This window comes from Salmo salar, chromosome ssa02 (assembly GCF_905237065.1).
Source record: "Salmo salar chromosome ssa02, Ssal_v3.1, whole genome shotgun sequence".
Classification (NCBI taxonomy): domain Eukaryota; kingdom Metazoa; phylum Chordata; class Actinopteri; order Salmoniformes; family Salmonidae; genus Salmo; species Salmo salar.
Window position 1 is genome coordinate 65,518,325 of NC_059443.1, and position 25,610 is coordinate 65,543,934.

Sequence of the window (25,610 nt, forward strand, 5' to 3'; positions counted from 1 at the left end):
CATTAACCAAAAAACCCTGAAACACATAAAACAAACACCCCCTGCCACGTCCTGACCAAACTACAATAACAAATAACCCCTTTACTGGTCAGGACGTGACAATTGGTGCACAATTTCTACTTAAGATGGTTGGGGTTCGTTCATTGTTCCTTGTCAATCATTGGCTCATTGGTGAAATTAGCATACTGACAATATCTTTAATTAAATCATTCATTCATTTATTAATGCAATTGCAGACAGAAGTTGACAACAGGAACATAGCATGCATGTTTCCGAGTAAGTTCTGCAAAATAGAAAAGGTCCCAAGTTGCTTTTATCATGCTTGTAGTCAACCCCTTGTGATGTCACTGCCTACGTCATTAACTTCTACTCATGAGATCAAAACCATGCCTACACAGCTATATAAAGAAGACTTTTAGTGTTATCTAAAAGCTTGGCAGTAAATGTCCAAGTTGATTTATAGTGGAATGTCTGACTAGTCTCTTATCTCTTACACTCCCCTGCAGAGTTCTGTCTTCACAGTCACACATTTCCCAGACAGTTTCTTTATGAGGCAGAGAGACTAGAAAACAACTGTGGAACAATATTAAACCTTTATAATGAATATATATATATATATATATATATATTGTTTATCTGTAGTCTAGGACCCAATAAATGTAAGGAGGGTGGGGTCTTATAACCCCTCCCCTTCTATTAATACAACATAAGCATAATCAATTATTATAATACACCAAACATTTGGTACAGCCCCCATCATGACCCCTAGTTGAACCCCTGACAAGATATCAAAGGGACGCAAAAGGCACTCTTATTGTGAAACAACCCAGTAACTAGCTGGCCTCTGGCACTGAGCAGTTCCCGGTAGTAGCTTAGCCAACTGCGCCTCACTGATGTGGTACAAAATGCATAACTGATATTTTACATTGATGTTCTGACATTGGTTTTATTAAAGGACATTTAAACTGGGTCCAGCACTTCATGAGACACAGCTACAGTATAGTGAATTTCCAGGCCCAGTTAATATAACATTGAAAATACTGCACCAAACAAATCCCAACACAGCTATATGATGATTCAACTGTATTCCTTGACCGTTTTGACCTTTATATTGCATAATACATGACACTGCATTATTTGTTCACCCATTGGAGAAAGTGCAGGTATCTTATATTTCTCTAAACACCAGGTTATAATGGGAGATATGTTCTTAAAGAATATATAAAACCACTTCTAACAATTAATCAATGAAATCAATTAATAAATGAACTTATCATTTTCATCTGCAAACTTGTTTTGTTTTCAGAGGTCACCCTGCTTTACAATAAGAGATGATGATTGAAGAGACTCACTAATGTTCAGATGATGATTGAAGAGACAAACTAATGTTCAGATGATGATTGAAGAGACAAACTAATGTTCAGATGATGATTGAAAAGACAAACTAATGTTCAGATGATGATTGAAGAGACAAACTAATGTTCAGATGATGATTGAAGAGACTCACTAATGTTCAGATGATGATTGAAGAGACTCACTAATGTTCAGATGATGATTGAAGAAACTCACTAATGTTCAGATGATGATTGAAGAGACAAACTAATGTTCAGATGATGATTGAAGAGACAAATTAATGTTCAGATGATGATTGAAGAGACAAACTAATGTTCAGATGATGATTGAAGAGACAAACTAATGTTCAGATGATGATTGAAGAGACTCACTAATGTTCAGATGATGATTGAAGAGACTCCCTAATGTTCAGATGATGATTGAAAAGACTCACTAATGTTCAGATGATGATTGAAAAGACTCCCTAATGTTCAGATGATGATTGAAGAGACAAACTAATGTTCAGATGATGATTGAAGAGACAAACTAATGTTCAGATGATGATTGAAGAGACTCCCTAATGTTCAGATGATGATTGTGAATACCAAATGAAAAGACTCCCTAATGTTCAGTTTAGTATCATTAAAGGACAATTAGTATGATCATTGTGATCACTGTTACTCCTACATACATTTTTGAGCCTGAGACTTTCAATGCCAGATTATCAATGACCTTCCTCCCTTCATCTTCCCCCTCACAGACTTTTCTCTCTTCAGTCTCCCTCTTTTTCTCCTCCTCCTCTCTTATCGTTGCTATGGCTGCATCCCTCTTTTTCTCCTCCTCCTCTCTTATCGTTGCTATGGCTGCATCCCTCTTTTTCTCCTCCTCCTCTCTTATCGTTGCTATGGCTGCATCCCTCTTTCTAACCTCCTGTTCCAGTATCTTTCTCAGAGCCTCCTCCCTCCTCCTGATCTCCTCTCTCCTCCGGGTCAAGATGTTGGTCACATGATAGTATCCCCTATTCTCATTCAATAATCCATCTATCTTCTCCAGCAGCTCTGTGACCTGAGTGAGGTCATTCTTTTCTTTGTTATTGAAGACGTGATGTCTACCACCACACATACTGAGAAGCTTTAGGGAATCACTATTGTCCATTAGATACTCCTCCACTGGTTTCCCTTCTAGCTGGTCTCCACCAGTGAACAGCACAATGGTGTATTTAAGGGCCTCCTCCGCAAAGTTCTCATTCATCCATTTGACAGTTTTCTTCTCCTCTTCTGTACACCAATTGCACAACCTGATCACCAGCAGGAACACGTGAGGTGTTGAGATGTTGATGCATTGAGCTACTTTACCTGCAAGTTCCTCAGATGGCAACACATCTGGGGTGTTAATCATAGTTATGTTATTTTGGCCCACAACAGCATCTTGTTCCTCACACTGTGGCCCATACGAAGGTGAAGCCTCCACTTTAAAGGCCTCTCTTCCCAGGATGGTGTTTCCTGATGCTCTCTTCTCTGATCCAGTCTTCCCCAGCAGAACAATCCGTTGCTGAAATCCCACCTCAGACCCTGCAAAGATGCAGGATATTTAAAATAGGTTAAAAAAGGTTAAAAGGTTAAAATATGTTCAATTGAATAAGTGAATAACATTAATACTGGAACAAAACGAGAAATAAAGAAAAAATGAGTAAACTCACCGTGTACAGTGACACACAATTGTGTATAACATGCAAGTCCTACCAGGGCAAGTACCAGAATGAGAATCCCCAGAAGACTGAAGAAGAAGGCTGTTTTCCATGAGCAGACCTACGAAGGAGAGTCATGGAACTACAGTGAGGGAAAAAAGTATTTGATCCCCTGCTGATTTTGTACGTTTGCCCACTGACAAAGAAATGATCAGTCTATAATTTTAATGGTAGGTTTATTTGAACAGTGAGAGACAGAATAACAACCAAAAAATCCAGAAAAACGCATGTCAAAAATGTTATAAAATGATTTGCATTTTAATGAGGGAAATAAGTATTTGACACCTCTGCAAAACATGACTTAGTACTTGGTGGCAAAACCCTTGCTGGCAATCACAGAGGTCAGACGTTTCTTGTAGTTGGCCACCAGCTTTGCACACATCTCAGGAGGGATTTTGTCCCACTCCTCTTTGCTGATCTTCTCCAAGTCATTAAAGTTTCGAGGCTGACGTTTGGCAACTCGAACCTTCAGCTCCCTCCACAGATTTTCTATGGGATTAAGGTCTGGAGACTGGCTAGGCCACTCCAGGACCTTAATGTGCTTCTTCTTGAGCCACTCCTTTGTTGCCTTGGCCGTGTGTTTTGGGTCATTGTCATGCTGGACATGCTACCCATCCACGACCCATTTTCAATGCCCTGGCTGAGGGCAGAAAAACACCCCCAAAGCATAATGTTTCCACCTCCATGTTTGACGGTGGGGATGGTGTTCTTGGGGTCATAGGCAGCATTCCTCCTCCAAACACGGCGAGTTGAGTTGATGCCAAAGAGCTCCATTTTGGTCTCATCTGACCACAACACTTTCACCAGTTGTCCTCTGAGTCATTCAGATGTTCATTGGCAAACTTCAGACGGGCATGTATATGTGCTTTCTTGAGCAGGGGGACCTTGCGGGCGTTGCAGGATTTCAGTCCTTCACGGCATAGTGTGTTACCAATTGTTTTCTTGGTGACTATAGTCCCAGCTGTCTTTAGTCCCAGCTGTCTACTATAGTCCCAGCTGTCCCAGCACACTCCCTTTAAGAGTGTGCTCCTAATCTCAGCTCATTACCTGTATAAAAGACACCTGGGAGCCAGAAATCTTTCTGATTGAGAGGGGGTCAAATACTTATTTCCCTTATTAAAATGCAAATCAATTTATAACATTTTTGACATGCGTTTTTCTGGATTTTTTGGTTGTTATTCTGTCTCTCACTGTTCAGATGAACCTACCATTAAAATTATAGACTGATCATTTCTTTGTCAGTGGGCAAACGTACAAAATCAGCAGGGTATCAAAAACTTTTTTCCCTCACTGTACGTCATGTATATACTGTAGGTCACTATTAGGATTGCACATTTCTGGTAACTTTTCTCAAATTCACAGGTTTTCCAGTAATCTCAGTTGGAGGATTCCTGGAATCAGGAGGGAATAAGCAGGAAATCCAGAATCCTCATTTCTGGAAAACCGGGGAATTTAAGGAAAGTTACCATCATTTTGCAACCCTAGTCAATACCTTTCTTGACAATTTCTATCAGGGGACCAAATAGACATTTCACTGGAGAAGAACGAAACTCTACCTGAGGCACAGTTTGTTCTGTTTCAACATATGTTTCATGGACCTGATCATCTACATTTGGAATGGTTTTCCTTCCTTCAGTGGCCTCCACCAATGTGTGTTTCATCAGTCCTGGGGCCTGGTAGTGGTCTCTAACATGGTTCTCACAGAAAGTAGCCTTGCAATCCTGGCAGAACTTCACAGCTTCGTCGCTGCGCTGTACACATATAGTACAGTCCAGTCTGGTACAATGTACTATTCTGCTATCCTGCATCTGGCCTAAAGCAGGCAGAGGGTCCTCAACAGTAGGGCTGTAGAAAGGTTAAAGCTGAATGAAGTTACATGCACGTTTATAACACATGCACGTCCATAGCAAAGGATCAACAGCATTATGTTTTACATTGTACATTTTTTACATTTGAGTGACTCACAGGACCAATTAGAGTTAAGTGCCTTGCTCAAGGGCACATCGGCAGATTGGTTGTTGGATTCGACCCAGAAACCTTTCGGTTACTGGCCCAAAGCTCTTAACCGCTAGGCTACCTGCCACCTCATCATGGTACATGATAGTAGATAAGGCAGCATTCAGTACTATGAACAACAAACACTTACACTATAGGAAATCAATAAATAGCTCAGGCTAGAATTCCTCATAACACCAAAACAAAGGCATATATCTGGTTTACATTATGGGCATACATACTGTACCTCTGATTCATATGAAGACCAGATCCATATAAATCAATCTCACTGTCTGCTGAGCCGACTGTATACACTGAGTACTCTGTCTCCACCTGCTGGCTCCTAGCAACAACAGAGAAAAAGAGAAGACCAGGGTCTGAAATGTTTGTCAAAAGTGGTTGGAAATCTAAAAAGTCATCAATGTTTTTTTTTTCTTCAGGAGAGTAGAGGTTTGCAGGTCGGTTTGTGAGCCATCTCTGTTATTAAAGTGAACAAAAAGAGATTGACTAATGTTTTACAGTGCATTCAGAAAGTATTCAGATCCCGACTTTTTCCACATTTTGTTACGTTTCAGGCTTTTTCTAAAATACATTTTTTCCTCATCAATCTGCACACAACACCCCATAATGACAAAGCAAAAATACGTTTTTAGAAATGTTTGCTAAATTATTAAAAATAAAAAACAGAAATACCTTATTTACATAAGTATTTTGACCCTTTGCTTTGAGACTCTAAATTGAGCTCAGGTGCATACTGTTTCCATTGATCATCCTTGCGATGTTTCTACAACTTGATTGGAGTCCACCTGTGGTAAACTCAATTGATTGGACATGATTTAGAAAGGCACACATCTGTCTATATAAGGACAGTGCATGTCAGAGCAAAACCAAGCCATGAGGTCAAAGGAATTGTCCGTAGAGCTCAGAGACAGGATTGTGTCGAGGCACAGATCTGGGGAAGGGTACCAAAACATTTCAGCAGCATTGAAGGTCCCCAAGAACACAGTGGCCTCAATCATTCTTAAATGGAAGAAGTTTGGAACCACCAAGAATCTTCCTAGAGCTGGCCACCCGGCCAAACTGAGCAGTCGGGGGAGAAGGGCCTTGGTCAGGGAGGTCACCGAGAACCCGATGGTCACTCTGACAGAGCTCCTGAGTTCCTCTGTGGAGATGGGAGAACCTTCCAGAAGGACAACCATCTCTGAGGCACTCCATCAATCAGGTATTTTATGGTAGAGTGGCCAGACGGAAGCCATGCCTCAGTAAAAGGCACATGACAGCCCGCTTGGAGTTTGCCAAAAGGCACCTAAAGGATTCTTAGACCATGAGAAACAAGATTCTCTGGTCTGATGAAACCAATATTGAACTCTTTGGCCTGAATGCCAAATGTCACTTCTGGAGGGAACCTGGCACCATCCCTATGGTGAAGCATGGTGGTGGCAGCATCATTTTGTGGGGATGTTTTTCAGAGGCAGGGACTGGGAGACTAGTCAGAATCGAGGGAAAGATTAACAGAGCAAAGTAAAGAGAGATCCTTGATGAAAACCTGCTCCAGAGTACTCCGGACCTCAGATTGGGGCAAAGGTTCACCTTCCAACAGGACAACGACCCTAAGCACACAGCCAAGAAAACACAAGAGTGGCTTTGGGACAAGCCTCTGAATGTCCTTGAGTGGCCCGCCAGAGCCCGAACTTGAACCCGATCGAACATCTCTGGAGAGACCTGAAAATAGCTGTGCAGCGAAGCTACACATCCAACCAGACAGAGCTTGAGAGGATCTGCAGAGAAGAATGGGAGAAACTCCCCAAATCGGGTGTGCCAAGCTTGTAGCGTCATGCCCAAGAAGACGCAAGGCTGTAATTGCTGCCAAAGATGCTTCAACAAAGTACTGAGTAAAGGGCCTGAATACTTAGGTAAATGTGATATCAGTTTTTATTTGTAATAACCTGTTTTTTATTTGTCATTATGGGGTATTGTGTGTAGATTGATGTGGGGGGGAACTATTTAATCCATTTTAGAATAAGGCTGTAACATAATAAAATGTGGGAAAAGGTCAAGGGATCTGAATACTTTCCAAATGCACTGTACATAAATATTTCAGAAGACAGCATCTCACCATTTCACAGAGGTACGGATCCCACCGTTGAATGTTATTGGTTGACACATGGACCAATCACTGTTCAGGGTGTAAGGCACAGGTGTTTTTGGACTTCCTTCCCTGATACAAAAATAATAAGATTTTCCACTATAGCTTGAGGTAAAATTGGTCCTACTTTATTTGGATATAACTGTTCATATTTAGAATGGAATACAATCACGAAACACGCAATTTTATTGCTACAAATGTTCTAAAACGTCTAGTTTTTCTATCAAATAATTCAATTGGTAACACTTCACTGACTATTGGTATTTAATCGGAAACTCCTCTTACCTCGTTTCATCCGAGCTCATGTTATCAGTTACTTGGGTTGGCAGCAATGTATCCGTTTTCCCTGGCACATAACCTCTATCTCTTAGCAAATCAATTGCTTGGTAATCAGGATTGGCAGCCATTGTATGACGCTTTGATACAAAGTACAACAATGGGCACAAACACAAACAAGAGTGAAAAGGCACAATTGATAGAATGCGTAATCTAGGCGCAGTAAGTAGCTTTTTGGGCGACGCAACCAAATTCACATAAAAATGTGAGTTGTAGATCTGTCACTCGTTGAAAGCATGTCTGAAAAGCGATAGATGCATTCTATGTACATCCGTTTCTATGCTTCCCGTTAAGTTTCATTTTTGGGTCTTTTAACTTTCGGTTTGGTACATCAGCTTCAAACAGCTGAAAAATACTATATTTTGGGTTAATGAAAATGTTTCATAGCATTTAATAATGGCACATTGGATAGCTTGTTTTGTCACACAAGCTGAAATAAAAGAAGAACCATTCGAATCTTAGCAACCAGAGCAATTTCTACATAGCTACCTATGACAGGTTTATAGTATTTGTCAACGTTTTGTTCATACCTTTTCTAGTTTAAATACTAAGACAATTATTCTAGAGTGATTGCAATTTGATTCAACTTTATACAGTACAATTAGGGTGTACTTTGGTGATAAAATGTCACAAAATAGATTTTACGAAGACATATGTTTATTCACTTTCGCTAACATATCAAAATATTTTACTTTTTGTGGTAGTCATGTTCAAAGTTGTTTCCGCGGGTTGCAAAATTTGCATAACACGAGCTGAATTCAATGTAAAAGGCTTTGAAAATAAAAAGCTTGGTATACGCTCAGTGCTGTGTTGACATTCAACAGAGCTTGTGAGAAATCTTTTAAAAAGAACAGGAATATCGAATTAATATGAAAAGTGTATACAAAAATATGAAAATACTACATGTCATGTCTCAAAATCGATATTCATCTTACCTCTCTCTATATTATGTCCTGCTGACAAGAGAAGAAAGATGACGAGGTTAACGTGAAAGTGAGCCTGTCAAGTAAAAAAAGTCTGTCCCTCTTAATCTCGTCTTCTTCTTCTTCAGTATCATAGCGTTTGCACATTTTGTTTGTGAATGCGGCCAACTACTGTTCGGGAGTGTGTTCAATCATGTTACATTTTGTGATACAAATTAAAAAAGGAAGGGAAATAAAATATTGAATCACCAACTAACCCTACACATATCACTATTTCATAAAAATACAAATAAAAAACACCAATCCATTCCACTACTTTGACCCTATATGCTAATGCACCATGCCACCAGACTGGGAGGATGGAACACCACCACTAAACACACCCTGTAACTCTTCTGAAGCTCTACCGAAGTACTTCTCTGCAGCTGCCACCATAACATCTATTTTCTGTGATTGACGTTCCATTTCTGCGCTACAGTTGATAACCATTGCTATGAACGCTAAGAAGCCAACCTTACTGAAACATATATCACTCGTTGGTCTATCCCTCTGTGCTGGCACAGATCTACTAGTCACAGGGATCATCTCAGGGTCCCTCACCGTTGACCCATTCTCCTCTACTTTCTTCACTGGCCCAGCATACGTGTCATATGCTGGGCCAGTGAAGAAAGTAGAGGATGCACTACTCTGACTCGGGCCACCTCCACTTGCCACTCTCGCACCGGACACTTCCGATCCCCAGCAATATGGGCAACCCTACAGTTGACACACACAACTTTATCTACTGAAACTACACAATCTTTTGTCCCATGCCCTCCTGCACACTTCCCACATCTTGGATTCTCCCTCCTACACACTGCCGCAACATGACCATAAACGTTGCACCTGAAACACTGCAGTGGATTTGGTACAAAAGCTGTAACAGGATAACTGATAGAGTATATACCAGTGGAGGCTCCTCAGAGGAGGAAGGGGAGGACCATCCTTTTAGATAAAACTATACTAAATATATGAACATGTCACCAAATAATTGAATTAAACACACTGTTTTGCAATGAAGGTGTACAGTAGTTAGTTTCCGTCCTCCTCTGGGTACATTGGCTTCATTACAAAACCTAGGAGGCTCATGGTTCTCACCCCGTTCCATAGACTTACACAGTAATTATGACAATTTACGGAGGACGTCCTCCAAACTATCAGAGCTCTTGCAGCATGAACTGACATTTTGTCACCCAATCAAAGGATCAGAGAATTAATCTAGTATTGGAAGCATAAGCTACAACCAGCTAGCACTGCAGTGCATAAAATGTGGTCAGTAGTTAACTCAAAGAGAGAGAAAGACAATAGTTGAACAGTTTTGAATAAATACATTTCTTCAAAAATTAAGCATAACCATGATAGTGAGGGAGAGAGAGAGCTAACTATATTTCATAGTATTTTTTTCACATTCACTTACTTAGCTAGCTAGCTAGTTTAGTCTACTCAAACACCCGGCTCAAACAGAGAGGGACGCTGTGTTAGCTAGCTGGCTATGGCTATCAAACACTGGAACTCCTCAAGGTAAGCTTTTGGTTTTATAAATTTATTGCCACCGGGGCCCGCCGGTGTAAATGCTAAACTGCTTGCTGAGTGTACACTATACTACATGATTGTAGCGGGTTTACTAATGCATTAGTTCTATTAGTTATGTTGACTATGACGTTAGATAATATGGTGACAATGATGTAGGCTGTGTGTCGGTTAGCGGTTATGATTCGAAGGTTTGGCTTGGAACGTTTTTTTTCTCGCCTGGTCCCAGACAGCTGACGTGTTGTGCACTGAAGTCCACAAGCGAAGGGTAAAGGTGCAAAAGGAGGAAAGTGATCCGAGAAGGAATTACAACGAGCAAAGTGATCATACTGTTTGTATGCGGCTGCTATGAAAATGAACTGTATTTGCGTGTGATCAAGGGTGTATTCATTCTGCTGATTCTGTTGAAAAACGTTTCTTAAACGGAAGCAAACAAACGGGGATAAACATACCTGAATTTGTCCAATAGAAACGTTCTTTTGCAACTGATGGACTAATGATTACATCTTTGATCAGCTAGATGCAGGCAAGTGTGTGCAAGGCGTAATTGAATGTGTCACTGTCTGTCACTTCGATTACTAAAATGTATCTCGACCTGTTGTTGTAACAACCTCATGGTGGGTATAGGGAAAATTTGAGTGTCATGCCTAAACCTATAGATGTTACATTGAAATGGGTGAGTGGAATATGAATGACCGTCATCCAATGTACTGTAATAGAAATAAGGCCATGCTCATTAAAAAAAAACATCTTAAATGGTACCGACCGCCACTATATAATCCAACAATAATATCACTTGTTGAAGTGGGGAAGAGTTTGAATATATCCCTTTGTTATACTTAATCAACATAATATACATGTGTTTTTATTATTACCAGTGTATCCAATTACCACAACTTGAATAATAATCAATACGGATAGCTCATTAAAATGATATTCAATTTAGGTATTGCTTCCTTAATATATCAATATATGTTATACCAAATCCAACAATGCAAAGCTTCAACTACTGTGTTGACAAAGTTCAACAGGAAATACTATCAGAGCTCAGGACAAGACCCAGATGCAGACAGTTCGAATCACAGATGTTTATTTACAAAACAGGAGGCAGGCAAACGACAGGTCAAGGGCAGGCAGAGGTCGGTAATCCAGGGCAGAGTCCGTAAAGTACAGAACGGCAGGCAGGCTCTGGGCAGGCAGAATGGTCAAAACCGGAAGAACTAGAAAACAGGGACTAAAGAGAACAGGAGTATGGAAAAACATGCTGGTAGGCTTGATGAGACAAGACGAACTGGCAACAGACAAACAGACAAATATTATGAAACACAGAGAATAAATATATATTTTTAAATGGGTACATTTTTTGGGTCAAGCCTGGCTTCCTTTGGCGTCCATGAATACACGCCACTGTTCTGTAGACACACTGGGCAGGACATGTCAGTGTAATACTGTGGCCTGGGCTTGGCAGGGGTTTCCTGCTCCGACTGATGCAGCTCCCGCAAACAGCAAGGACATTCTCCTGGGGTGTATTCATTACAGAAACTGTTTACCATTTGAGAACCAAATGGAAGCGAACAGAACAAAATGGGGAGGAACCTACCTGAATTTGTCCAATAGAAACTCTAGTTTGCGTTTTCCGTTTGGAGTAAACCGTTTCTGTTGCAAAATATTTTGCAACAGAATCGGTGTAAGGATTACACCCCTGGTTCTCTGGGTGGATGTTTTCTTGATCATCTCCGCAGAGCAGTGTTAAGTCCAATAAAAGACGTGACACTCAGAATTTCCACAATCAGGACCGGGTTAATGAAGCCTACTGTGATTTGAATCTTCATCTTGTAGTAAATAGTCCACATCCTCACACTGGTTTTAATCCATTACACCCACTCATATCATCCACAACATATCCATTGGAATTATGATAGAGAGAATGACAGAGATTTGTAAATCAAAGAACCCTTCCACAGTCATGCAAAATGGACTGCAGAATCCAGGAGGGGGGTTTAATCGAATAGACTCCCCTTAGGTGCCCCCTTCTCCCATCCCTGCGTAACCTGCGGGAGATAAATGAAAGACCAGTTTAATGAATGTCAGTCTTTCCGCTTCAGTTTAACATTGATCCTAATAAATATATCTGTAATATCAATTGAATTAAATTATTTTAGAATTGTGTAATACTATGTAAATCTTGCGTTGAAACGTATAGACAGTGGGGAAACTGTGCAGTGCAGGTTATAAGAGTGCAATTGTAACGGCTGTCGTCGGAAGAAGACCAAGGTGCAGCGGACTTAGTGTTCATCATAAAAGGTTTTAATGATCAACGAACACTATACAAAAGAAACCAAAAAACGACTAGCAACAGTTCTGTTAGGAACACACTAAACAGAAAACAATTACCCACAAAATCCAAAGGAAAAACATGCTCCTTATGTGTGACTCCCAATCAGCAACAACGAGCTTCAGCTGTGCCTGATTGGGAGCCACACACACGGCCCAAAACAAAGAAATACAAAAACATAGAGAAAGGAACATAGAACGCCCACCCAATGTAACACCCTGGCCTAACCAAAATAAAGAACAAAAAACCCCTCTCTATGGCCAGGGCGTTACAGCAATTTCCCCCACTGTTTTGATTCTGGGATGATGGGGAAAGCAAAATAATTAACAACATTACATTTCATAATGGTGGGAGCAAGTTTGGCAACCAAATATAACAATTTTCATGTCAATATTACGGCTCATAACTTACATACTCTGATACAGTTGAAAAGGAGGCAAAGAGATATGATGCAAGGAATCTAAGAAAGATTCATTGAGATTGTATGTCCTCTCTCTCCATCTGTTCTGTTCCAATTACCTCTCCCTTCCCCTTCCTTAACTGGTGTTGAGGTAATGCAGGGTTCTGCATTCTCCTCCCCGGCGACTGTGAATAAAATGAGAATATAAATGTGGGAAACATGGATGATTATGCACATAGTAACTAGATCTAGCTTGTCCCGCTGCCTCTGGCGGACTCACGAAACACAAATTCTTCTTTTATAGATTATGTCGGTGTTGGAGTATGCCCCTGGCTATCCGTAAATAAAATAAAAAACAAGAAAATTGTGCCATCTGGTTTGGAATAAGGAATTTGAAATGATGTATACTTTTACTTTTGATACTAAAGTATGTTTGAGCAATTACACTTACTTTCTAAATGTATGTATATTTAAAAACAAATACTCAGACTTTTTTCACTGGAGTCAATTTCTATTCATATCTTTACTTTTACTCCATTATGACAATTGGGTACTTCTCTTACCTACCTCTCTTTATTGCCCGTTCTTTAGGATAGATGGATCTTTAGCGTTTCTTACTCTGATATAACAAAGCCTTGGTTTTCTATATCTTACTTCGTCATTGGCCTGATTACACAGGTAATCAAGGAAGATTGAACCATTTTGTGATGCTAGAATAATGTAGATAACGTTGGTTAGCGAACGCACAAGCACACACACAAAAAGCACCAACAAAAAGCCACAGCTACTGAAATTATTCATTTGAATTCAAGCAATTTCACAGTATGTACGTATTATTTTCAAAATAAGTGCTCCTCACAGTACAATTTATTTTTTTAACCTCAACAAAACATATCTCAGACATAGCCTACAGTAAGTAGGCTACAGTTCTAGCTTGGACAAATTGTCTCACCTTTAGCAGAAGGTTTCATCAATTCATTTGAAATCTTTTCAATCATTAATTTGAGGACAATCTGCATGTCTAAGGAGCTAGTAATGTTATACTTTCACCACTGGTACAAATGCGCTACATTGTGGAAGAGGTGATAAGAATAATGAATTGAGGGTTGTGCAGGCCTTCTGGACCGACTGTTTCCCTCTGATGATATGAACCTGGTTTTGAGGCCTTCAAACACAGACTTGATATGAACTATTGATCCATTTATTAGCGTGTTGCTATTGGTATTTAAAAGAAATTGGAAAGGAACTGGTTCAAACAACAATTAACCGCAGCTGTGAAATTACATTGCAAATAAATTACAACATGGCTAAATTACCATGAAAATATATTACAACATGGCTAAATGATCTCTGCGAATTGGGATAAAAGCTGTATACAACTGCATCACACCCATTAAAATGATATGCTTATAGCATGTTTTGATTCAACCTAGCTGTTCAATTTCGTTTTCCACTTCTATCATTGTGTGCTCAGTGTTGCCAACTCCTCAGTAAGGAAAGTAGCTATTGGCTGTCCTAAAAGTCGCTAAATGACGTCATCACCTAATTTGCATAATTGGCCATGTGCATGTAAGATGCCTGCAGAGAAGGTAGCACAACCGGTGAAGACCAACGGTGTGACAAATGAAAGAGGGAAGATCATCACTGAAGTAGAGGATGATGAGGACAATCTCAGGTACTGAGGAGTAGTAGCCAATTGATTAGGATTGTCTATCACCCCTTTTAATCTATTCAATGTCAAATGATGGATCATGATTCAGGGTTATTGGTGAGGTGGTCAAGGAAAACTTGGGGCCCTAATAACAACAATTAGAAATGATAAGAATGATGGGCGACTGTTTTCATTAGCCTGGTCCCAGATCTTTTGCGCTCTTGACAATTCGATCTCAAGTTTGGTATGATAATGAGTAACAAGGAGTTGGCATGATATTGAGTAACAAGGAGTTGGCATGATGATGAGTAACAAGGAGTTGGCATGATGATGAGTAACAAGGAGTTGGCATGATGATGAGTAACAAGGAGTTGGCATGATGATGAGTAACAAGGAGTTGGCATGATGATGAGTAACAAGGAGTTGGCATGATGATGAGTAACAAGGAGTTGGCATGATGATGAGTAACAAGGAGTTGGCATGATGATGAGTAACAAGGAGTTGGCATGATGATGAGTAACAAGGAGTTGGCATGATAATGAGTAATAAGGAGTATATAAACATAGGCTATGTTTGCATGCCCTTAGCAGTGAATAATTTCCACCTGTTATTTTAATCTGTCGACCATCACCAACCTGTATAGTGATACAGGACTTCATTATTTATGACCAAGAGTGTCAGCTTGCATGTCTTTACCTGTGAATGATTTCACCTTTTTTACTATGTGTCTGTCTGTTGTTCCTCCATCTGTTCTTCACCTCCCCCGGCCAGATGACCTGTCAGAGTTGCTAGCGGAGGGAACCAAGGAGTCCCACGACAGAGCAGAGAACTGCCAGTTTGTCAAAGACTTCCTCAGGGGGCGCATCCAAAGAGAACTGTTTAAGGTCAGTCTGCAGGGCTGGGCAAGAATGGGTTAACTGACAGGCCCAGACAAACCATTTTACACATTGACCCCTGCTCAAATTCATTTAAACTGTTCTTATTTATTCAGTCAAATGGTTGAGTTGGATTAGAACGTTTCATTGAAATAGTGCTACTGTATGTGTAATATTCACATATTTCACTTTACTGCCTTAGTCAGTTCTATTCAATAATATACTGGAACTGAACTGAATATGACCTGCGTTTCTGTCTTCCTGTGAGTTAATATTTCACCTCTGTCTCTCTCCTACCTGCTCTATCTCCCTCTCTCGCTTTCTGTTTCTCTCTGATCTATCACAGACTGATTCAGCCAATCATATGTTTAAAGGGCGGAAGACAAGGAAAGCGTGGACTTCTGGAGGAGAATGGCAAAACTTTGTCCACACTTATGAACTTGTTCCCTCCCTCAATACTTTCATTCTTTATTTCTCTCACTCCCTTCGTTGCTGTGTTGATACCAGCTGGTTGTTGTAGTAATGATGTTACTGTAACGTTGTAGGGTATGAACCCGTCTTTAATTAACCTTTTCACTGCCTACATGCAGATGATCTTCTTCATAATGTCCCCTTCAGTACTTATCACCTGCACGATTCAGTACTTATCACCTGCACTATTCAGTACTTATCACCTGCACTATTCAGTACTTATCACCTGCACTATTCAGTACTTATCACCCGCACTATTCAATACTTATCACCTGCACGATTCAGTACTTATCACCTGCACTATTCAGTACTTATCACCTGCACTATTCAGTACTTATCACCTGCACTATTCAGTACTTATCACCTGCACGATTCAGTACTTATCACCTGCACTATTCAGTACTTATCACCTGCACGATTCAGTACTTATCACCTGCACTATTCTGCTTATCAACTCTGAATAGTTACATTGTTCAACTTTCATTTATGGCTGTAAGTGTGTATTGAAACTATACTGTACTTGCAGTACAGTGTATTTTAGGCATTTATTTATGCTGTAAATGTTGCAAAGATTTTGATCTTGTAGTTATGTAATTGCAATACAGTATGTATATGTTTGGAAAAGCAGTATTTGAAAACATGTCCGCTGTATGCAATGTTGATTAAAATAAACATGTTGACAAATGTGTTTTATCAATGCGTTTGTATTCCAAGAGATGAAATGGGAATGCTGCCTGTGTTAAACTGTAGACCAGAATGTAGTACACATAGATGCTTTAGCCAGGAAGGTTCTGGGTCTAGAATGCTTTAATAAAGACAAGTTAAAGTCACAGTTACATCTCAATGTTTTCATGCCATAATAATAATTCAAATGAATCATGTTAATCTGTCGTTCCAATGTCTACCAACAGGTGGCATGTATGTTTAATGTTTGAAATTTAGTAAAACTGGACATTTCAGGATGTAAGAATCTTGACCACAGCAATCAATGAATACATGAAACCCACCCTCCCTCACCTGTCATAGAAGTTGATCTAAAACCAACCTATTTTGATCCATCCTCTGTCTGCAATTATTACTGTCATGACCTGACCCTTTAGTGTCCAGGAGAGCAGTCTAGTCAATGATAGTGGAGTGTGGTATACCGGACGATTCCGCACTGGCCCCCACCTCCACACCCGCTTCTCTAAATGGCGGTGGTTGAGATATAAAAGGCTGTTGGGGAGTAAGGACGATGGCATACAGTCTTGTGGTTCCACCTGCATCACATTTTCACACTTCCACAGTGAGTGTTTCCATTACATTTTAAACTACTAAGCAGTCAACCAGCATCATTTGATATGAATATTCTATTTTTAAGAGTATACTGTATGTGTGATAACCTAGAAAATATTGGTATTTTTTATTGGTATTCATGTGCAGTGTCAAGAAAATATGAAAATCAACCTTTTTTTTGCATTCTTCATTCTTGCTACAGCGGTAGCTGAGGAGCATGGCCTCCAGTATCCTAAGCCGCCATCTTGCTTCCTCTCTGAGACCCAGCCTTGGGTTGTCTGCTTCAGGTAAGAGGAGAGAAACTTGTATATGACTTACCATAGTAGATATATCAACAAGGATGAATGCAACAACCATGTCTCTGTCACTAACAAATACAGTCATAACTCTACAATTTACTCAAAAGGCAAGGCACTCTGGGAAATATTTCAATAAGGCTTTACACGAAGCAGTGTGTTAATTTAACACCGCTCCGGTGTGTATATGGGTCCACAGACTCCACACTTTCAGTGTTGATTTAACACTGTGTTTTATTTTTTTTTACACTGGAGAATTTGCTGTTTAGTGATAGGTAATGCTGGCTTCTCACATGCTATTTATTGAAAGATAGTACATATTCAACATTATGGTAATAACTAATAAGTTGAACACGATGACAATTGGAGAAAGGAGATTGTGGAATGTCTGGTGAGTTTCTGAATGCATAGCTACATTATGTTGGATCTTAATTTGATCACCCTGTTGCAGGAGAATTTTCCTGCAATGCAGGACACTAGGCTTCTGAAGTTTGTAATTTCCACTTTGAAAATGTCAGACTTGATTTTCGTTTACGAAAAATGTATCAAACCCTACAAAAATGTCAATGAATTATCCTGTTGCTGCAGGATTAATTTCCTGCAGTAGCATACTGGCTCAAATGAAGATCCTACATCTGTACTTTCTGTCAGTCAGACAAGCATCATGTCTTTGACCCATACTGGCCATTCAACTTGCCACAACCAGACAACTGGAAAACATAGTTGATCATTAATTCCCACCTCTGCACTCCTCTTGATCCCACTCATTCCAGATTAATATCTAGCTTCCTCGTGAGGTATTTGTGATTTGCCGTACTGTCTTGTGACTCCCCACTGATTGGGTGTGTTTTTGGCGTTGGCACAAAACTTCATAACTCAAATAACCCATAGAATCTCGTTCACATTTTCCATAGGATACCGCCATCAACAAACACCAGCTAAAAGAGTTGAGGAAGTTGAGTTTGATGGTCCTTGTATGAAGACTGAGGTTCCAGGGCCCAGATCTAAGGTAATTCAATAGATCAACTCTCGACCATACCACACCTGGGACCAGACCTACTATGTTTATCGCATTTTGCAAAGGCAAGAAAAATGACACTATAAAAGACAGTTTTATGGGATTGTTTTTCATTCTCGTATGGAAAAAACAAGTGCAAACTATGCAGTAGCGCAAATGCTTAGTAAATCTGTCCCTCACTGTAATGTGCCAACTGTCTAGCAGTATTGTTGTCTGTTAGTTAGGGTAGCAGGGATGGTAAGGGGAACAACATATTTTTTAACAATTTAAAACGGTCTATGAATGTTTGTGAAATATCTTGTGAGTATTAACATTGGCCAGGCCAAAGCTCTCAGGGGTCAATCAATTACACATATGATAGAAGAAGCCATTCAAAGCACTTTGAAATTCCGGACATGGTTGTTTCTTAAGTACTGGTAGTATCCGTTCATCTCTACTGTTGTTCTCCACAGATCCTAGCACAACAACTGGAGGCGATTCAGGTAAGAAATACACAAAACACACTCAGATTTATATGATATAATATGAATGAAATGTCATGTCACTGCTGAAGGACAAAAAGAGAGGCGGTGAAGAGAAATGTCCACATCGTGAAAAGAGTGTCTTATTCTCCTTGACGTCCTCTGTCCACAAGTCATATCATGTCGGATTTGTACGATGAGTCATGTGTAACGGTACCAGTGAAGATAGCCTCTTCTCTGTTCCCTCTTGAACATCTCTGTCCCTCTTGAACATCTCTGTCCCCCTCTTCAGAGTGTTGTCCAGGTGAACTTCTTCTGTGACTATGAGGGAGTAAAGGTAACTACCTGGTGGACGTGGATGGGAACCGCATGCTGGATGTCTACACCCAGATCGCATCCATACCCATAGGTGGGTATTCTATTCTATAGGACCCAGAGTTGTTCCTGGTCAGGTCACATGGTCAGGAAAAACTATTGGCCACAAGGATGAGTCAAAGCACTGAAAGTCCCGAAGACTTCAAATGTAGGTTTTTCTCTCTGTGATTTCCAGGATACAATCACCCGGCACTCACAAAAGTCATGACGGATCCGAAGAATATGGTAAGCAGCAAAGTTGATCTTGAGAATTGAAAACATTAGATTTGTCATTGATAATGTGTAACTGTTTTCTACAATCTGTGTCAGGGAACGTTTGTCAACTGACCAGCTCTTGGGATGATGCCACCAGAGCAATTCTCTGAGAAGCTTGTCAACGGCCTGATGGCAGTAAGTTTGATATCAAATACACCTCGGAATATAACATCACAGCCCGTTTAACACTATTACTAACCATGCATACATTTTCTACACATATCAGGACACAGAGGACAACATTGGAAATATGTGTTCTATGATACTGTATTGTGTTATCCCCTGGACTTTGTACTTTTTTAACGGATTCAAACCCAAGAATAAATAGAATGAAATCAAATAACTCAAGTGCTGACATGACTGGTGTGCTTCCTCCCTTTGTCCACTAGGTGGCACCCAAGGGTTTCAGCCGGGTCCAGACCATGGCCTGTGGATCCTGCTCCAATGAGAACGCCTACAAAGCCATCTTCATCTGGTACAGAGTAAGTGCAGGACCATGGACAGTAACGCATTTATAAAGTCTAGATTAAATATGGACTGTATATATAGCAGGCTTTTACTCTATGTGTTTCTTAGAACAAGATGAGAGGAACTCCGGAACCAACTCCAGAGGAAGTAAGAACTAGTGTCATCAACCAGGTAGGTAACTCACACTCCCTCACAACTCATTTTGTTATATAGGGCCAGCAGTTTGTCAGTCTGGTGTTCTCTCGTCCTTTTTCCAGGTTCCTGGCTGCCCTGACCTGACTCTTCTGTCCTTGATGGGCGGATTTCACGGAAGAACTCTGGGTAAGACTTTAATATGTACTTACATAGTAATTACTTAGGCTGACTAGGGTACTGAGTGGGTACACAAAGTACTTTCAACTGGGATGTAGGTCATTGCAATGCCAATACATAGGTTTTAGAGCCACGTAATATCAAGTCTGAACTCAAGGCTCTCCTATTCTCCCAGGCTGTCTGGCCACCATTCACACCAAGGCCATCCAGAAGCTAGACGTGCCGTCTTTTGACTGGCCCATCGCCCCCTTCCCCCAGCTGAGGTACCCCCTGGACCAGTTCGAGAGGGAGAACGCACCGGAGGAGGCCCGCTGCCTGGAGGAGGCCCGCTGCCTGGAGGAGGCCTGCTGCCTGGAGGAGGCCCGCTGCCTGGAGGAGGTCTGAGTCGCTCTCTTTACAGTATCTTCTTCCTAATCTGAGCATCCAACTGACTCTCATCCCTTATTCCCCTCATCTATCTAACTTTCATCCATCCCTTTTGACTCGTCCCTCATTCCTACTCATCTTCCAACTCTTTTCATCCATCTGAACTATCCTTTCTTTCATTCTCCCCCCTGATCTTCATTCTTGCCTCTATTCCTCTCATCCCTCGTTCAATCCCTCCCATCTCAGGTGGAGGACCTGATAGTGAAGTGGAATCAGAATGGTCGGCACGTGGCGGGGGTGGTGATCGAGCCAATCCAGGCAGAGGGAGGGGATAACCACGCCTCCTTCGACTTCTACAGGAAGCTCAGGGGAATCACCAAGAAGGTAGAGTAAGGATCCTTACTGGTTATAGACAGAGTACAGAGCATCTGGAGGGATATGAATCATGCTGACAATCTAACTGATTTGATTCTCTTGATTGTTAATGAAAATGATCAAATTAATAGATATTGAGTAGAATTCCTTTAATTGAGGCTTGGTATAAACCACCTACCAAGGTGTGTTTTATCAAATACTTCTCTAAATACATTGATTGGTAAATAATATGAAGCTATCAAGGTACACTCATCTAGAAATCAGTACTTTACTGTGTAAGTACACTGTAAACAGTATTGTAATTACACAGGTCTTTAGTCATTTCAACCTACTGATCCTTGTGTGTCCGTCAGCATGGCTGTGCCTTCCAAGTGGATGAGGTACAGACAGGGGGCGGGTCTACGGGGAAATTCTGGGCCCACGAGCACTGGGGATTGGACGACCCCGCTGACATCGTCTCCTTCAGCAAGAAGATGCTGACAGGAGGATACTACCAGAAAGATAGCTTTCAGCCTGACAAGGTAGTGTGTGTATGTGTGGTACTTTTATATCAACCTTTTTACCTTATTTTCTTTTCTTTCTCTTCTCTTCTCCTCTCTTTCCTCCTCTTCTTTCTCTTATCTCCTCACTTCTCTCCTGTCTTCTCCTCTCCTCTCTTCTTCTCTCCTCTCCTGTCATCTCTTCTCTCTACTTCTTCTCATCTCTTCTCTCTGCTTCTCTCCTCTCCTCTTTCTTATTTTCTTCTCCAGCCGTTCAGGATCTTCAACACGTGGCTTGGAGACCACACTAAGAACCTGTTTCTGACCGAGGTCATAAAGGTCATCAAGACAGAGAACCTGCTGGACCAGGCCAAGAGGTCAGGCAAGGTCATGCTGGAGGGACTCTACGACCTACAGGTGAGTTACGGTCAATGGTTAGGAGTCACTGTTAGGGGAGTGAAGAATGATCATGGTTTGATATTTACTGTGGTTGTGTCATGAGTAGAGGGAGTGTGGTCATTTGTAGTGTGTGTGTGTGTGTGTGTGTGTGTGTGTGTGTGTGTGTGTGTGTGTGTGTGTTATATATAACATGGCATGCATCACCCCACTCCTCTCTCTTCAAGGATAAGTACCCTCACCTGCTCAGTAGAGCGAGGGGCATCGGGACGTTCTGTGCCATCGATGTTAAGGATGAAGACACACACAACAACCTCCTCCTCTAGGCCAGGAATAAGGGTAAGACTCTTAGCATGTAGGATGTGATGAATCCTCAAGGCCAGGAATAAGGATAAGACTCTTAGCATGTAGGATGTGATGAATCCTCTAGGCCAGGAATAAGGGTAAGACTCTTAGCATGTAGGATGTGATGAATCCTCTAGGCCAGGAATAAGGGTAAGACTCTTAGCATGTAGGATGTGATGAATCCTCTAGGCCAGGAATAAGGATAAGACTCTTAGCATGTAGGATGTGATGAATCCTCTAGGCCAGGAATAAGGGTAAGACTCTTAGCATGTAGAATGTGATGAATCCTCTAGGCCAGGAATAAGGGTAAGACTCTTAGCATGTAGGATGTGATGAATAAACTAAAAGAATAAGACTATCAATTTAGAAAGATTATCAAATTATTCAAGGACATGCAGGACAATATCCAGCATAATATTTACTAGCTTAGTATCGATACCATTTACGTCATTTAGCAGATGCTCTTATCCAGAGCGACTTACAAATTGGTGCATTCACCTTATGATATCCATTGGAACAACCACTTTACAATACATCTGTACATCTATATCTTTTTTTTTGGGGGGGGTTAGAAGGATTACTTTATCCTATCCCAGGTATTCCTTAAAGAGGTGGGGTTTCAGGTGTCTCCGGAAGGTGGTGATTGACTCCGCTGTCCTGGCGTCGTGAGGGAGCTTGTTCCACCATTGGGGTGCCAGAGCAGCGAACAGTTTTGACTGGGCTGAGCGGGAACTGTGCTTACGCAGAGGTAGGGAGGTGAGCAGGCCAGAGGTGGATGAACGCAGTGCCCTTCTTTGGGTGTAGGGCCTGATCAGAGCCTGAAGGTACGGAGGTGCCGTTCCCCTCACAGCTCTGTAGGCAAGCACCATGGTCTTGTAGCGGATGCGAGCTTCAACTGGAAGCCAGTGGAGTGTGCGGAGGAGCGGGGTGACGTGAGAGAACTTGGGAAGGTTGAACACCAGACGGGCTGCGGCGTTCTGGATGAGTTGTAGGGGTTTAATGGCACAGGCAGGGAGCCCCGCCAGCAGCGAGTTGCAGTAATCCAGACGGGAGATGACAAGTGCCTGGATTAGGACCTGCGCCGCTTCCTGTGTAAGGCAGGGTCGTACTCTGCGAATGTTGTAGAGCATGAACCTACAGGATCGGGTCACCGCCTTGATGTTAGCGGAGAACAACAGGGTGTTGTCCAGGGTCACGCCAAGGCTCTTAGCACTCTGGGAGGAGGACACAATGGAGTTGTCCACCGTGATGGCGAGATCATGGAACGGGCAGTCCTTCCCCGGGAGGAAGAGCAGCTCCGTCTTGCCGAGGTTCAGCTTCAGGTGGTGATCTGTCATCCACACTGATATGTCTGCCAGACATGCAGAGATGCGATTCGCCACCTGGTTATCAGAAGGGGGAAAGGAGAAGATTAATTGTGTGTCGTCTGCGTAGCAATGATAGGAGAGACCATGTGAGGATATGACAGAGCCAAGTGACTTGGTGTATAGCGAGAATAGGAGAGGGCCTAGAACTGAGCCCTGGGGGACACCAGTGGTGAGAGCACGTGGTGCGGAGACGGATTCTCGCCATGCGACCTGGTAGGAGCGACCTGTCAGGTAGGACGCAATCCAAGAGTGAGCCGCGCTGGAGATGCCCAACTTGGAGAGGGTGGAGAGGAGGATCTGATGGTTCACAGTATCAAAGGCAGCAGATAGGTCTAGAAGGATGAGAGCAGAGGAGAGAGAGTTAGCTTTAGCAGTGCGGAGAGCCTCCGTGACACAGAGAAGAGCAGTCTCAGTTGAATGCCCAGTCTTGAAACCTGACTGATTAGGATCAAGAAGGTCATTCTGAGAGAGATAGCAGGAGAGCTGGCCAAGGACAGCACGCTCAAGAGTTTTGGAGAGAAAAGAAAGAAGGGATACTGGTCTGTAGTTGTTGACATCAGAGGGATCGAGTGTAGGTTTTTTGAGAAGGGGTGCAACTCTCGCTCTCTTGAAGACGGAAGGGACGTAGCCAGCGGTCAAGGATGAGTTGATGAGCGAGGTGAGGTAGGGGAGAAGGTCTCCGGAAATGGTCTGGAGAAGAGAGGAGGGGATAGGGTCAAGCGGGCAGGTTGTTGGGCGGCCGGCCGTCACAAGTCGCAAGATTTCATCTGGAGAGAGAGGGGAGAAAGAGGTCAAAGCACAGGGTAGGGCAACGTGAGCAGGACCAGCGGTGTCGTTTGACTTAACAAACGAGGATCGAATGTCGTCAACCTTCTTTTCAAAATGGTTGACGAAGTCATCCGCAGAGAGGGAGGAGGGGGAGGAGAAGGTGGCAAAGAGCTTCCTAGGGTTAGAGGCAGATGCTTGGAATTTAGAGTGATAGAAAGTGGCTTTAGCAGCAGAAACAGAGGAAGAAAATGTAGAGAGGAGGGAGTGAAAAGATGCCACGTCCGCAGGGAGGCTAGTTTTCCTCCATTTCCGCTCAGCTGCCCGGAGCCCTGTTCTGTGAGCTCGCAATGAGTCGTCAAGCCACGGAGCAGGAGGGGAGGACCGAGCCGGCCGGGAGGATAGGGGACATAGAGAGTCAAAGGATGCAGAAAGGGAGGAGAGGAGGGTTGAGGAAGCAGAATCAGGAGATTGGTTGGAGAAGGATTGAGCAGAGGGAAGAGATGATAGGATGGAAGAGGAGAGAGTAGCAGACCATATCACTTACATTCAGTAGTACTATCAAGTGAATCGTTTATTCATTAGTAAAGAATGATTACTATTTATGATGTTGTTTTCTTGTTCCAGGTGTGGTTCTAGGGGCTGTGGAACCCAGTCTATCCGGTTCCAATCAGCTCTGGTGTTCACGGAACACCATGCTCATCTCTTCCTGGATATCTTGAATGACGCGTCGCTGAGCTCAAGTAGAGTCTACACAGGAATCCAATGTGGCCCTGCTCAAACAGACCCATACACTGTCAATCTGCAGTGAAGAGGTTGATCCTCCTTCAATCAATCAAATCAATCAAATGTATTTGTCACAAAGTGGTTTTACAGAAACCCAGCCTAAAACTCCAAACAGCAAGCAATGCAGATGTAGAAGCACGGTGGCTAGGAAAAACTCCCTAGAAAGGCAGGAACCTAGGAAGAAACCTAGAGAGGAACCAGGCTATGAGGGATGGCCAGTCCTCTTCTGGCTGTGCCATGTGGAGATAGTGCATGGTCATTAAGGCCAGATGGTTCTTCAAGATGTTCATAGACGACCATCAGGGTATACACTCCTGTATATTACTGTACATTATTTCACTCCAACACATTAAGAAAATTATTTCCATAATTGACTGTGGGCTGATTGATTGCAATGGACTTTCTAAAGGTCAAATAACTGTAGACATTTTCTGTATAGTGTTTTGTGTACTGAACCTTAAAATAAACCTGGAAAATATTTTTGCTTAAAT

General features: G+C 41.9%; 1 protein-coding gene and 1 pseudogene across 3 annotated transcripts; one reads left to right on the top strand and one right to left on the bottom strand.

The window, feature by feature from the left end:
• Positions 1 to 196: 196 nt before the first annotated feature.
• On the bottom strand, positions 197 to 8,630 carry LOC106590483 (immune-associated nucleotide-binding protein 3). 3 transcript variants are annotated; one of them, XM_045708040.1, is made up of 8 exons: positions 8,492 to 8,630; positions 7,506 to 7,636; positions 7,191 to 7,292; positions 5,322 to 5,417; positions 4,636 to 4,924; positions 3,032 to 3,140; positions 2,155 to 2,903; positions 197 to 2,109 (listed from the first exon to the last, which is right to left on the bottom strand). In XM_045708040.1, the coding sequence occupies exons 2-8, from the start codon at positions 7,625 to 7,627 to the stop codon at positions 1,975 to 1,977; spliced, it is 1,602 nt and encodes a 533-aa protein (XP_045563996.1). In that variant the 5' UTR covers positions 7,628 to 7,636; positions 8,492 to 8,630; the 3' UTR covers positions 197 to 1,974. The 3 variants fall into 3 exon arrangements, with proteins under 3 accessions (XP_045563996.1, XP_014037047.1, XP_014037038.1); XM_014181572.2 differs by having other exon boundaries at positions 197 to 2,903; positions 7,191 to 7,250; XM_014181563.2 differs by having other exon boundaries at positions 197 to 2,903.
• An 8,642-nt stretch (positions 8,631 to 17,272) lies between these two features.
• On the top strand, positions 17,273 to 25,609 carry LOC106590405 (4-aminobutyrate aminotransferase, mitochondrial-like; annotated as a pseudogene).
• The last annotated feature ends 1 nt before the right edge of the window (position 25,610 follows it).

Bases quoted from the DNA above. Each gene is read 5' to 3' on its own strand.
- LOC106590483 (XM_014181563.2), bottom strand. From the start codon at position 7,627: ATGGCTGCCAATCCTGATTACCAAGCAATTGATTTGCTAAGAGATAGA. The intron at 7,293-7,505 runs GTAAGAGGAGTT...TTTTTGTATCAG, and splicing joins ATGAGCTCGGATGAAACGAG to GGAAGGAAGTCCAAAAACAC. The intron at 3,141-4,635 runs GTAGAGTTTCGT...TCTCCTTCGTAG, and splicing joins CAGAACAAACTGTGCCTCAG to GTCTGCTCATGGAAAACAGC.